General features: G+C 30.9%; 1 protein-coding gene across 1 annotated transcript; it reads left to right on the forward strand.

Annotated features, from left to right (window-relative positions):
- The first annotated feature begins 1168 nt into the window (after positions 1-1168).
- LOC143226158 (salivary peroxidase/catechol oxidase-like) lies at positions 1169-12126 on the forward strand. The gene is made up of 14 exons (XM_076456749.1): positions 1169-1306; positions 1409-1797; positions 2309-2447; positions 2772-2989; positions 3912-4106; positions 4819-4974; positions 5926-6027; positions 6611-6724; positions 7610-7745; positions 8420-8983; positions 9379-9548; positions 10189-10294; positions 10834-10895; positions 11951-12126. Coding segments are annotated over exons 1-14 (2370 nt in total). The 5' UTR covers positions 1169-1304; the 3' UTR covers positions 11968-12126.
- The last annotated feature ends 3078 nt before the right edge of the window (positions 12127-15204 follow it).

The raw sequence follows: 15204 nt of genomic DNA on the forward strand, positions 1-15204 counted from the left end.
TTGTTTTTGGCTTGCTCTGGTGACTAGCTTCCTTATCCAGGGTTTTAAGTATTAAATACTGATAATTGCACCTGAATTATAAAGTTGTTGCTCATAAAAATATCTGTACCCAGAAGAAAATAATAGATAAAATGATGAACATTTTACTCAGTAGAATGAATTTTAAACATGTGCGCTGTAACATATCAAGTAACTAATTAGGTTATTATGTAATAATGAAATATCATATCTCTCCCACATGGTTCGATTTAATGAAATATCAATTTATACACAATGTTAGATTTTTGCTACATGTTTACACAAACAAATTATTATTTAAAAGTGTTTTTTTCAGTATACTTCAGTAGGCTTTGAATGCCTTATGGATAACTCTTGGAAATAATAACTAGAATACACGTAAAATGAAGCTAGTAAAAATTATGAAATTAGACATTGGATTAGAGTAGATGATATCTCTTATTTCTTGCGTTAGACAAATTAATTGAAATAATAACCTAAGACCAACCTTATAATATAAAAGTTTCATAAGCCTGAATTTCTTGGAGCTTGAGTAACTGGGGATTTAATGTGTTTTATTTGGAGGTTGGACAAATGGTCATGCAAAAGGCTACCTGAAACAAAATGATGTTTAGAAATTACCTAACGTTGCAAGTTTTGCAAATCGCTACAGCTGGCGCTGCATTCACAATATTCAGTTTTTTTATACATACTCTTACAACCATCAATATTTTACCCACGCTTTAAATGTGACTTATTTGCGAACGTACAGAGAACACTTTTCAAAGTTAGATCTCACGTTTGAAATATGTTTATGCAGGTGATCTTTTAATTCATACACAAAAGGTTAAATTTATAGACAATTGATTTGAAAGTGCACACAAATTTAAAAATGGTTTATGAAATTTTTTAAAGAAACTAACAATAAAAGCGAACCAGTTGTGGTTTAGTTGTGTTGCAAAATGCTAGTTGATTTTTCAAAAAGAACATCTGTTTGTATCGAATATTCATTTGAGTATTTTCTGACTCATTCAAAGATTTAGTCAGGTACGTACAAACACAAATAAACCATGTGCTAAGATCCCATGGTTATAAATTGTATTTACAAAATTCAACTATTTGAAACACTGGTCTACTATACCATCTGTTAGATTTGGCAAATGTTTTTGAATAACAGTTTTTACATGACATGTTTCACATAGATCTACAAAGACCGAAAATGTCAAAGGGTAGATAGTTGGTAATTATAAGTACTCTTAACTTCACCTCCACTCCACCAGTCTTCTCAAGCGACGTGTAAAACGGCCATGTAAGTTATTTTACTGGAACGCCTTTCCACTTTGTATATGAGAAATATATTTACCTAATCATATAATCGTTTTCCTTCACATTTTTTTTCTCTTTCCTCTAGGATGTTGTTGACGGTGTTGTGGTTATTATTTTTGAACATTCATAATGTTCAGATGGATGAGTTCTTGACTGTTTCCTCTGATATGCTCGACAAGTACATTCGAGGAAATGACATTATACATAAAATATCGGAAGGTTTCAAGGAAGACCAGGTATCAGTTGACAAAGAATTTGGTGATCAGGCCTTACTTTTATCGACAGAAACGAAGAACGATGTTGAAACAAACTACACCTTCACTCCTTCTCCTGATATCCTGAATGACACAGACTTAGGCAATTTTATTATAAGCAAAGTTTTGACAGATTCCAAGTTACTTGATGAAGCTATTGATAAAGCTGTGAAAGACCTCAAAGAAATGAAATCACATATCAGAAAACCAATAGTAGAAAGTAAGTGATCTGTATAACTAACAATCACATTAGCTTAGAAGTTTATTTACTTTTTACAAGTTTCATCATCAATATTAATTAATTTTAATTGTCTAGTAATCATAATTTTCTAACATAAACCACTTTAATCGAGCAAATAGGAGCAAAACAACCCCCAATTAAATCTCTTTTGGGAAACATGATCATTAGATATGGAATTTTTTAATCAATCAATAAATGCAGATATTTTCATGTGTAGTCTACTAGTATATAACAATTATTAATGGAGATTTAAGGATAGATATACATATTTAAGAATATATTAATGGAAATTTAAAATTTCTGCATTCCGTATTTTCACGGGTAATATGAATATTTTATTTTTTCATATTTTATTATTCAATGTAATATTATTACAGATTTACTTTAGTATCTTGCGTAACTAATTCTTTAATATTGAAAAAATGTTATTGAAGAAAATCATGTTAAATGATCTTTGAATTCGGTTTTAATAAAGTAAATCTCTTTACAGAAGTAGGTAGAAAGTCTTCTCTTTCACAATGCTCAGCTACGACAATCTACCACTACCGAATGCTAGGAGATAGCAGGGTGTCAAAGATGGTTGAAAAAGCTAGAATATTTGAAGAAACAACAAAGGTTTTGGCTGAAAAGTAAGATTTTATCTCCACATTTTACGTATTCTAGAAAACAAGCAAGAAACAAAAAAACATAAAAGGAGTATTTAGAAAAATTACATTAAATTCCACCATAATGTCTTGAATAATGATACACATATGTGTTTTAAAAATATACTTTGCCAGTAAATATACTTTTTTATGGTACAGCAAAATTACGTTCACTGTTCTACTCTTTGAAATTTGATGTCAAATGTTTCATTGAACGTACCAGTGTAAAGGACATGTAGTCATGTGGCTGAAAGCATACTACCTCTTTATTTGGGAAATGAAAGGGACACCTTGTTTACCTCTTTATAGGCTAGGGTTAAAGAGCGAAGAAGTATCTGCTTTAGCTGATGTCCAATTAAAATCAAGCGAGTTAGGAAGTATGTTGAGCGAAGATGAAGAGAAAATAACGTGTAGTTGTTCACAAAAATACCGGGAATTTGACGGAACGTGTAACCGTTTACAATCTCCTCGAGATGGTTCTTCTTTCACCTGTTTGACCAGACTTCTTCCACCAAAGTACGCTGATGGTGAGTATATTAAATTGATTAGCGTACCGTTGTCTTATGTTATAATTTATGAAATTATTCCAAGTCAAAAAAGTATAACTTTTCTTGGAGCAACCTTGATAAGGTGCATTATGAAATTTACCTTCTGTAAAACTAAACCGAATGAGAAAAAATGTTTCTTTAAATATATTTTCTTGGTGGTAAGTGTAATTTTTCCCTATCTAAATTCTTTCAGTACATGTACTAGAGCTTACTATGTTTAAAAACAACAACAACAACAAATGTTTATCCATAAAACTGAATTTGTCTTTAGTTGAAACTGGCTTTTAAAAAGTAGTCGCTGTTTTTTGCCCCTGGTGAATAGCTCATAGCTTTGTTGTGATCTTGTTTTTTCTTTTACCTTAGATTAATTTACCTTATTCTTACCTTAAAGAATTTCAATTTGAGGTAAATTAGAATTGATTCTTATGAGTAATGAAATTGAATCGGATATACGCATGCCCCACCTTTGGAATTTCTAGCGTATAAAATAATAAATAGCAAGTAAAAAGGGAAAACATTGATCCCAAAGATTAATTTACTCTAATTCTACCTGAAAGAATTTCAAGTGCCAAGGCAATTGAAGATCCCCTCTCGTGTATATGAGTGTGTGTTTATATACTATATATTGTTTTGAAGATAAAATATAAATTGAGACAAATATTGTTAGATTTTACGCTTGTAATCTAGATGTGTAATTATGTATGTCTGAACGGCTGGTATGGATATTAACACTTTTATTGATAAGCAGAGAACCACGTTTCGACCTTCCTAGGTCATCTTCAGAGTAACAAGAAAGAAAAGAAGTAATTGTTTAGAATTATTATGTTTGAGTAAAAAACCTTTATACTTGTTAAAAGAGTAAATGTTTTTATTGATATATAGAAAATGAATTTGTCTACAGGTATTTCTGAACCAAGAAAAGCAAAATCTGGAAACGACTTACCGAATCCACGACTGGTATCAACTACAATCCACACCGATAGGAACAGAAAAGCATCTTTCACACACTTTTTGATGTTGTGGGGTCAATTTATGGACCACGATAGTGCCCTTGCTCCTTTTGACAGCGCCCCAGAAGAAGAAGTGATACTTGCAGGTATATCTCTATTTTCTTTGTTCTTTTTTACTCTTTATGTATTTACATCGACGTAAAATCACGTAAGATACAATGATTTTAAATTTTACTTTCAATCAGAAAAGATGGTAGAATAAGTCACTTTATATATGAGAACAGCTCGAAACTTTAAGAAGTGTTAAATAGATACCTTATCAAATTCACAATTTTAATTTTTACTGTTCTAACAGAAACAGACCATGTTTTTAATCAAAGTATTCTGCTATTTTTCTTATTCAAATAGTGTAGAATAATGACACTGAAAAAACCAACAACACAATAAACAAGTAAACATTAAATCAAATGAAAATAACCAACTGTTAGCATATAATCAAACACTCCAAAGAAACTATGAATATCGTTCAAACTTAATCTCAATCATCACCTTAGGATATATATCATTAACCAGAAGGAATATGGGAATACCTTCTCTCGTCAATTAATTACCAAAGCAAAAATAAATTAATCTTTTACTTTTTAATGTTTTATTGTAAGAAAAATTGCATCATTTAACTGATTATGTTTATAACAAAAATTGTTATATAACTGAGTTTTTCCATACCTTGATATGTGTTTTAGCCTTGGATAATATCCGGGAAGAGTTACTCGTTTGAATATTTTTGTGAACACTAATAAAACACATGAGGAACCTCTACTAATAATTGCATTTAACACTTTCATTTTAACCGTCAAGATGGAGGTGAAGGTGTGGACTGCTGCGATTCAGAGAATAGGAATGACACACGATGTCTTCCGATCGAAATTCCTCAAAATGACGAATTCTTTAGTCGATTTAATGAAAGATGTATGAATTTTCGAAGATCTGCTAGCTGTCCAAAATGCAAACTTGGTAAGGTCATTAGCTAATAACATGAGAAGATCTTAGTGAGTAAGAAAATTTATATCTATAGAGAAAAAAATGTGATTCAGCGATTATAATTGTTTAACATAAGTCTTTTTGACATTTGTGTTTGATATAAGCCTGAAAACGTGGATTCTCTTATTTTCAGTTTCTTAAATGATTTTTTAAAATTTAACTATTTAAGTTAATTTAATACATCATGGACATTTTAAATGTATTAAATATTTCAGAGTGATTCTTTATAATACACATTCAAATAATATTCAACATAATACAATGTTTGGTGAATAATGAATATTGCTAGAATATTTCTTTTTTTCATCAGCTAGGATTTTTTTTTCATCGTTATAAATATTTTTATGTAAGGCAAAGTGGTTCAATATTAAGTGAAAAATTGTCGCAGATGCAAATATTTTCCTTGTTTAATTGTTGTGATATAGTGACCAATTTTTATACAATTTTTTGTGAGGGCGTTATTTATCCTTCATCCAAACGTTTTTAGTTAGTATTTAGTTTGAAACAGTGAGTATTAGTTTCTCCTTATGATCGACTATGGTAACTTGATAGCATCTGCTTTTGATTTTTTTGTGTGTGTTTCCAAATATAATAAAGATAAACATTTTAACTGTTGTCCCCTTATATCGGTTTTGGGAAACATTGAACATTGATTTCTTAAAAATATAAAATAAAAAAATGAATAGTTTCCTATAAGCTTATCCCACTTCCCCTGAGGTTATAAAGGCTATGTTGACTTTTGCATTACATCTAATTCTTCAAAAAAGTGTTTTGAAAGACATCAATTAAATATAAACCTTTCCTAATACTAATGTTTAACATGTAGAAAATAAGTAACTTCTGAATGAAAGGTTTCAAACAATTCATTTTTTCTTTAGGTTAATTAAATGTATGTCCTATCTTTAAAATAATTCTTAACTGTAGGACCCAGGGATCAATTAAATTCTCCTACCAGTTTCGTGGACGGTTCTATGGTTTATGGAAGTGATCTTCACTCCGTTCAATCACTGCGACTATTCAGAAACGGTAAGTATTCCTCAACAGTTAGGTTTTTGTTTATAGAAACAGTAAAACTGAATTCTATTACACAAGGTGTAGATGGCCATGATATGAGCGTTTAGGAAATGTTACACCTTAAATTCATTTTAAATATTTAAAGTTATGAAAATGTTTAAAAAATTTGTGCAACACTCCACGAGGGCTATCTGTGTTAGCCGTCTCTAATTAAGCATTGTAAATCTAGAGATAAGGTTGTTAGTCATTACCACCTACCGCTAACTCTTGGGCTTTTACTTTACCAACGAATAGTGTAATTAATCGGTTCATTATAACGTCCATTCAACAATTTCCGATGGGAAGGGGATTTAAGCCTGAAATTGTCAAATTAGGAATTGAGAGCCATGACCACCTTGTAATGTCGGGCGCTCTTATGAGAGAGAATTAAACTACAAAAAATCAATTGATAGAGTTTTTTTTACAGAAATATTCGAGTATAATAGTGTTTTAATTGATGTTTTACAAATATCTTGTATTGCAATCTCAGTTCATATTAGTTTTATAGTAGGAAATTGCTATAAAAAATGTATTTTAACCGCCTTTCTTTTGCCAGGTTTGATGAGGTTTCAAAGAGATTCGAAAAGAAATACCCTTTTACCACGATCTCGAAACGCCAGAAACGATTTGTGTAGTGACCCAGGAAACAGGTTATTTTGCTTTGAAGCAGGTAATCAATAAAAATTGATTTTTAATGTATAATAAAACGGTCAATAAAACCATTAATGAATTCATTAATGTATGAAATTAATTAATTTCACATGTGTATGTGAAATCAGGTATGACCAACTATATGATCATAAATAATCTTATATTGTTCAAAACTTACAAAAAACTTAATTTTTATGTGTTAGAAAGGTTGTAAGATGATATCGGCCGGAGGAAAATTGCATCTCGGACAACTGTTTCCCGCAGTCATATCTTCATATACGAATCTAACTGACTAAAATGGGAAAAGTAACTTGTTTTATATTAACAGAATAATGAATTATATAAAACTGTTCAACCCTGTCGAACTGACAAATGTTTACTATGCATCTCACAAAGGTTTAGTGACTGACCTTTAAATGTTAATTAAATTATAATTGTTCATGTTCAACATTTGTATTTTGTTACAATCAACAAAATTTAACATGAAACCTTTGCCATTTTCTCTTCCTAAACATGGACTTACGTCATATAATTTTGCGTATTTGGGGATTTTTTCGTTTTATAAAAGAGACACAGTTGTCATGTTACTGTTAGAACATGTTTACTCAAACGCAAGTCCGATCAGGAGTATTCAGTACCTTGTATTTTCCAACTAAAGGTTTTCCTCACTAATGTGTACATTAAAGTTGTAATATATTATATCAAAATAGAGAGAGTTTGAGCTTTAATGTTCATGTTGCACGATTAGTAACCAAAGAGTGTAACCACTACAGTTTTATTGAAGATTACTTAATCAAAATAATGTATTTAAATAGCCTAATCAATCATCGCTTGCAGCAACTAAGTGTTCTATGCCTATTTTTGTTCAAACGGTATTACCAAAAATGTTTTTCTGGTTCTCCAGGAGATCGTCGCTTGAACGAACATCCAGCCTTGACAGCTGTACACACTGTATTTATCAGAGAACATAACAGAATTGCAAGAAAACTCAGAAGAATGAACCCATGTTGGAATGATGAGAGGCTGTTTCAAGAAGCCAGGTTCAGCTTATATTGTTTAGAAGCTGTTCATCAATGCAAACAACCATGATAGATCATAGCTAAATATTAACTAATAATGAAGAGACAAAAGTTAATATATTTTTCTTATTGTAGTATACAAATTCAGGAGAACAGAAATATTATTGTAAGAAAATATTTATTCATAAAATTTTACCATAGCTGTTAAACATATTTTTCTACTGTAATCATAACAGTTCCAAAGGGCTGGCCATTTCTAAAATTAAAGTTAATTATTTTGTTTGCTTCCGGTTAAGTACAAAGCTGCACAATGTGTTCTGCTCACATCAGAATCAAAACGCGGTTTCTGGCACTGTGAGTCGACAGACATGCCGATATGCCACAAGGGTGCAGATTAATGCTAATTCCAAATGATAATATAACAAGTAATCAGAATAATAACTAATATACAATAAGAATAAAACAAATAAAACGTATATTAATCATTTAACCAATACTATTAATTAATTTACAGTTGAAGATATAATAAACGGTCTTGTTTTACAGTTTTATTATGTTACGAAATATCTTTATAATAAAAATTACATTCTTTTATTTATTCCAGTGTGTCACTTTTATTTTTTAAGATTATTCAGTTGTTTAAATTATTGTTTATTCATTCTGTTGATGTTTAATTGTTATTGTTGTTTCTTTAGGAGGATCGTGATTGCTGAGATCCAAATGATTACATACAATGAATTTCTAAGTCTTGTCGTTGGTCCCAGCTACTATAATAACTTTTTATTAAGAACTCTCCAAAATGATTTCTACACTGCATACAACCCTAACGTCAATCCTGGTATGATTAATGAATTTACCTCAGCATGCTTTCGATTCGGCCATTCCACATCTCAAGGTTCTTTCATAGAAATTCAATCTTCTGGAAATCGTACAAATTTCAAGTTGCGAAACAATTTTTTCCACCCATTTGATCTCTACAATGGACAAACAGAACTTCTTGTGAGAGGGCTTGCTGATCAGTTGGCTCAAAAATCTGATAACTTTATCGTTAAAGATTTGACTAACCACCTGTACCGCAGGAGAGGAGAAAAGTTCGGACTAGATCTTATGGCTATCAATATTCAAAGAGGCAGAGACCACGGAATTCGACCTTATGTAGATTACCTTCGAGCTATATTTAATTTTAGTGTCACATCTTTTTCAGATCTAAATAATATCATGCCTAAGCAAGTACTGCAGAAGTTTGAACAAATTTACGAGTACGTAATTATTGTTATAGTTGATCGATTGTAATCATAAATATGAAGTTTTTTTGTTTACCCGCTATTTAGAAAGCTATACAATAACAAGTAATCGAACTCCAGAATTTAACGTTAGAAGCCCCTTAAAGTCCTAAGTCTAAAATTTAATTTTCAACGAGTATTTAATTATGAAACATTTTCGTTAGATATTAATATATTTTTCCATTTCTATAATGTTTACTTTTAAATACTCATTTATAAACAATTATAGAAAGGTGAATAATTTTTATAAGTTTATTTTTCTTTGCGTTTGTCTTTTATATTATCACATTTCTAAATCATATTGTACGAACAAGAAACGTATTTTGTTTGTAAACAGTATTTATTTGAAATATTTCTAATTCTTCTTTCAGGTCCGTTGACGATATTGACTTTTTCTCAGGCAGTATTTCGGAGAGATCAGTTTCAGATGGTATCGTCGGACCTACCTGTGGTTTTATTATTGCCTTACAATACAACAGATTAAGGGTTGGAGATCGATACTTCTTTGATGTGTATGGAGAAGCTGGTTCTTTCACACCTGGTATGTTCAATCTTTGTTTCGTACATCTCATACAGTTAAAGTTGTTTATTTACTTACAGGTATTATATATGAAATATGTTTTCACAACGTTTAAAGTGGTTAACACAAAACGAAACGCTCTTGTTGCGTTGTAACATATTCCCAATGATTTAGGCCTAGCATGGCCTGGTGGTTATGGCACTCGACTCGTAATCCGAGGGTCGCGGGTCCGAATCTCTGTCACACTAAACATGCTCGCTCTTTCAGCCGTGGAGGCGTTATAATGTGACGATCAATCCCACTATTCGTTGATAAAAGTGTTGCCCAAGAGTTGGCGGTGGGTGGTCATGACTAGCTGCCTTCCTTCTTGTCTTACACTTTTAAATTAGGGACGGCTAATGCAGATAGCCCTTGTGTAGTTTTGCGCGAAATTCAAACCCAACTAAACCCAGTGATATGAAACTTCAATACAACACGGGAACTGTTACCTTTCTTTAATTATGTTTTGTCAAGCATGCACAGTGTGTAGTTTTGAAGTTGTTTGGTACGTGTGAAATAATAGATAATGTTTTAATAAATCGTACAATTTTAGAAATGTTTGTAACATAAAATAGAAAAATATTATTAGCATTATATTATTATTCAATTGATCTTTACACAGCCCAGTTGAGAGAAATCCGAGAGGTAACTTTGTCCAGAATTTTGTGTGAGAACAGTGACGATGTGGATGAACTCCAACAATGGATCTTCCGACCAGTTTCTGAGAAGTGAGTTAGAAAACTATCTTCTCTATTTTTATTAGTTTGTAAAACTTAATAACAGCTACATTGGTGATGTTCTCGTAATGGAATACTAATAAATTAATTTATGATTTTCTTAATTAATTACTCAATCTGAAAGTTTTTATTTGCTTTTGTAAAGATGTGAAAACAAAACCGTTCAGTTAAAAATTTTAATGATGTTTTTAACATGTAAGGTAGTATAACAGAAGGAAAAAGGTATAAAAATTACTATATTTTTATAACTCGTGTATATTTGGCAAAATAACTAACTTTGAAAACAATTCGGATTAAAGTGCTTGTTTTCATTTTGTTTGTCCCTAAAACTAGTTTGGAAAGCAAACATTTTTATAATTACTGTATTAAAAACATTTTGATAAATAATTATCAGCTGTAAAAACCGTGATTTTTTTTTGTCAGAATCAATGATATTACAGTTATTTAAAATCTCGTCTAAATTTATGGAGCTCGAAATTTGAGGTTTGCGGAACGTTATATTAAATACTTTCCATGATTGTTTATTTTAGCAATCCATCTTTGAAATGCTCGTCTCGAAGATCCTTTAACTTCATACCATGGCAGGATGCTTGTAAGTTATATTATCAGTATTGATTTTTACTGTTTTTAAACGTTTATACCTGATGTTATAATAGTTTCTAATAATACAGAACAATGTTATTAAGAATCCCGGAATAATAGGTGCAGGTCTGTTTCTTACTGTAATAACTTAAGAGACACACAATTAATATATAAATGATCGATCTTGAAAAGATCAACCTTACTATTCTGTAAAATTTCCAATTCGATAAGTAATATACAGTCGTTATTTAAAAACGTTGTATATAATTTGTGTACAGCTTATTATAGCAGCTAGCTTCTCAAATAAACCTAAATATAAAGGAAATGTTTCTCTCGTATGGTACCTTATCTTCAACAAAAGGATAAAACAGGATCAGATTTGCTAGAGGAGATTTTGTGGTAGTGATATTGTCTCACGTCGATACCGAAATCTAGAAGGCGACAGCTTTTTGCTCAAATAATACATTTTATAAGTACCTTAATTTTAAAACAACTTAGCTTACATGTGTTTTTTTACGACATAAACGTGTTGTAATTTCTAGTTGAAAAAAATGAAAATTGTCTAGTTTGAAATTTTATTTTATCTGTGAGACTGTCATCTTGTGTTAAGTAAATAAAATAGCACACTAGATACTTTCCTACTTCTTCGTATTTATATTATACCCTGACGAAACTGTTCCCATTTTTTTCAAATAGCATAAATTTTGACATGTATTATACGTATAAGAAAAAATAATCGGGAAAACTAAGTTAATTTTTCATGAAGTTTTGTTTGTAGAGTTCGAAAACATAGAAACATAATGTTTCTAAACGGAATAATGTACAACTCTGAAGCTTGGTGATGTTATTTTTGTTTCAGTGGTGCTCCAAAACAAAATACATGTGTTTTTGTGGCTGTTTTCATTATGGACTGAAAGTGTTTTTTTGTGTTTCAAATTGGCATTTACCGAGAATGATTCAAACTTTAAATATGTACAGTGTATTATCTAACAGACCAATTTACTAACCAAATGACAGTATTGGTCAACCATAGTGCAGTATTGATACGTTTTTCTTCTTTTGCAGCGTGCAACAACGAGTAATGGAGGAAGGTGAAAGAAACGAGTTTTAGAATGCACTTCAGTTGTTGTTACCTGCACCAAATAAATAATACAAAAAAAGTATTAATTACAGGGTCAAAAGGTATTATAAATAATCTTGTGTATACTTTAAGCATATATTAAAATGATGTCCATCACTGATATCAGTAGTACTTATTTTCAATGTTGAGAGAATCAGACTTTTCCAACTGTATATGATAAACACTACAATACTTTTGTTCTTATTATTTTATTAAGCGATTTCGTGACTTAAAATACTAATCTTCATAATATTGTTTTGGATCTCTCCTAAAACAAAAACGTTTAAATACCATTATTCAACTGAATATAAATAACATGAATTTAATAAATATTTTTCAAAATGTGCGGAAATAAAATACAGTTCTTAAATAAGTGAAGTACGTTAGAATATATTGAAAAATAAATTAGTTAAAGATTTGCGAATATACTTTCTTTTATCTTCCTTCACCCCCCACCAGCACAGCGGTAATTATACGTATTTACAGCACTAAAATTAGGGTTTCGATTCCCTAATTTCGGTGGGCTCATCAGATAGCCCGGTATAACTTTGTTATAACACATGCACGTTCTATTCCTTTATCATTTTGCTTTTAATAAAAATTTTACTTCAATTAAACTTTCTCCTGTTATAAAAGAAATAAAGTATATTTTCATAATATTTAAGAAGTTCATAAAAATATATCTATCTTGTATTGTATTGCCGTTGATTCTTAACAATATTTTTTTACTGTTACTGCCACTGGGGGGAAATCGAATGCTTTAGCCACCGTGACATCCAGTATTTGTAGTCAAGTGTTAACAAGTAATTCAAAGCCCTAACTTAAACTAACATGCTGTTCTGGTTTTTCTGATATTGTATGATATTAAAACAAATATATGAGAGTAAATCCGTTACATATTGCTCAGAACAAAATAATGATCAAAAGTGATAAGAAAATCTCCACTCGACGTAACTCATTATGATTTTATATAGCCTGAAATTGAGTAAATAGTCAAATAGTCCTCTGTTTACTTATAGTCCTGAAATAGTCCTCTCTGTGGTCTGAATGTTCCGTTGAGTCTTATCGAACGCTCACGAGGAGCAAACTAATTTTGAGTTGATGTAAATCCAACTGACTAATTAGAGAGCTAATTAGCTCTGCGTTGTTCGCTGATCACACGATGGGTTTTCGCCATTAAAGTTATATAACGTCTTTGTCCAATGTGAATTCGATCACGTTAAATTTGAAAATATATAGATGTTCCTGGTGAAATATTTGCAGGTCCACATTTTTAAGCGTTAATCATAGTGATAAATCTGAGGTATATTGTGTAGGAAATGTAGGAAACGAATAATATATACTGTTTCTTGACGCGTCGCACTGGTTACATTATATATGTGAGAAGGGTTTCTAGAAGTTTCATCCTGCACAACAATATACATGATACACTAGATATTTTGAACGCATTTTATCGATCTTAACTGGATTTACAGAATAAGGGTCTGATTCCACAGGAGAAACGTCACTGATATCTACATCATGAACAGCGATGCGAGTTTGATCAGGAACGTCCCGAAACATACCTTCAGGTAGTAAGAAACCAAATGTTGGATCAAGATTGAGCAGAATGTCAGAATTACTTAGTTTGATGTTACATTTAACTCCGATGTTTTCAAATTTAAGGGTGTCTGAATGAAAGTGAATGTCGTCGGTGCCAGAAGAACACTCAATGGCTGAAATGTTTCGAAAGTTAATAAATAATTTGGAAAAAAAAAGTTTCTCATAATTAGACGCTGGGATATTGTTGGGGATGAACTATATTTTAAACAATTTAATTTTAGAAGCAAGAAACTCATTTGAAGCTCTGGTTATTTGTAGGTATCTGCTAATAAAGAACTATCTCTGTGATAGACACTTGGTAAGGAACAAACCCTAACCCACTGGGAGCACTTACTAAATCGCTAAATTAAGATATGAAAAATATTACTTAATGATCCAATTTTAGTTTTTAGTTTTTTACTACTTATTAAGAAGTAAAGCTCAAATCGCAGGAGTTATACATATATATATATATATATTTATATATACATACTGAGAAAAAATTTTGATTTGAACCTCACAGCGGCACAGTGGTGTGTCTGCAGACTTATGTTGCAAAACCCCGAGTTTCGATATCCATTGTGAGAAGAGCACAAATATCCCCGTTTGCAGCTTAATAACAACAATTTTGATATGACAATCGGAAATTGCTAAAAGTAAATGTGAAAGATATTGGTTATTTAAATTCATGAATTTATCACACGGTGCATTATTTGAGAAAAAAATGTAATTGATATTTGAGAAGTAGCCACTTTAAAGCGAAGTAAATAATCTTAAAAACAGAACTAGAAGTGAAATTTGATAGGCTACTAACTTTGATGTATCAACTAAGAAGCAAATGTGATTAGGTAAAGGTTATTTTCTAAAAATTAAGCCTCAAATCAAAATTATTATTTGTTGGAGAATGAACATCAACTGATGCGGGTGTGTTTCCCTATTCAAACAACCATTTCAAACGAAACTTTGCCTAAAAATCGCAATGTGTTGCACAACCGATATTCCATCTAACAAGTGTACCGCGTTAGACTGGGATCGCCTATACAGAACGTTTACCGTAATGCACAACGCCCTTCTTCTGGCTTGCTCTGGTGATTGGCTTCTTTATGTCACGTTTTTAGTTAGTAAATACTGTTAATTGTACCTAAATTATAAAGTTTGTTGCTCATGTTAAAAATATCTGTACTGTAAAAGAAAGGAATAGATAACCTAAGGAACGTTATACACAACGGAATGAATTTTAAACTTTTGCACATTAATGTATTATCGAAAACAACTAATTGGTTATTATGTAATCATAAACCTCTCATACACAGTTGAATTTAATGAAATATGAATTTATACACGTCGTAAGGTTTTGTAAACATGCTTACACTAACAAATTATTATTTTAAAGTTCTTCTTTAAATAACTTCGATAGGCTTTGAATGCTTTTTGAATAACTCCAAGGTGAGAATAGTTAAACTACATGTAGAATGAAGCTTGTAGAATTACATAATTAGATATTGAATTAATGTAGTTCATACCTCTTCTTTCTTGTGTCAGAAAAATTTACTCAAATAGTACCTTAAGACCCATCTTATAATTTAAGAGTTTTGTATTATTGAATTTCTTGGGGGTT

The sequence above is a fragment of the Tachypleus tridentatus genome, chromosome 9, assembly GCF_004210375.1.
Source record: "Tachypleus tridentatus isolate NWPU-2018 chromosome 9, ASM421037v1, whole genome shotgun sequence".
Taxonomy (NCBI): domain Eukaryota; kingdom Metazoa; phylum Arthropoda; class Merostomata; order Xiphosura; family Limulidae; genus Tachypleus; species Tachypleus tridentatus.

Bases quoted from the DNA above. Each gene is read 5' to 3' on its own strand.
- LOC143226158 (XM_076456749.1), top strand. The intron at 2,990-3,911 runs GTGAGTATATTA...ATTTGTCTACAG, and splicing joins TCCACCAAAGTACGCTGATG to GTATTTCTGAACCAAGAAAA. The intron at 9,549-10,188 runs GTATGTTCAATC...ATCTTTACACAG, and splicing joins AGCTGGTTCTTTCACACCTG to CCCAGTTGAGAGAAATCCGA.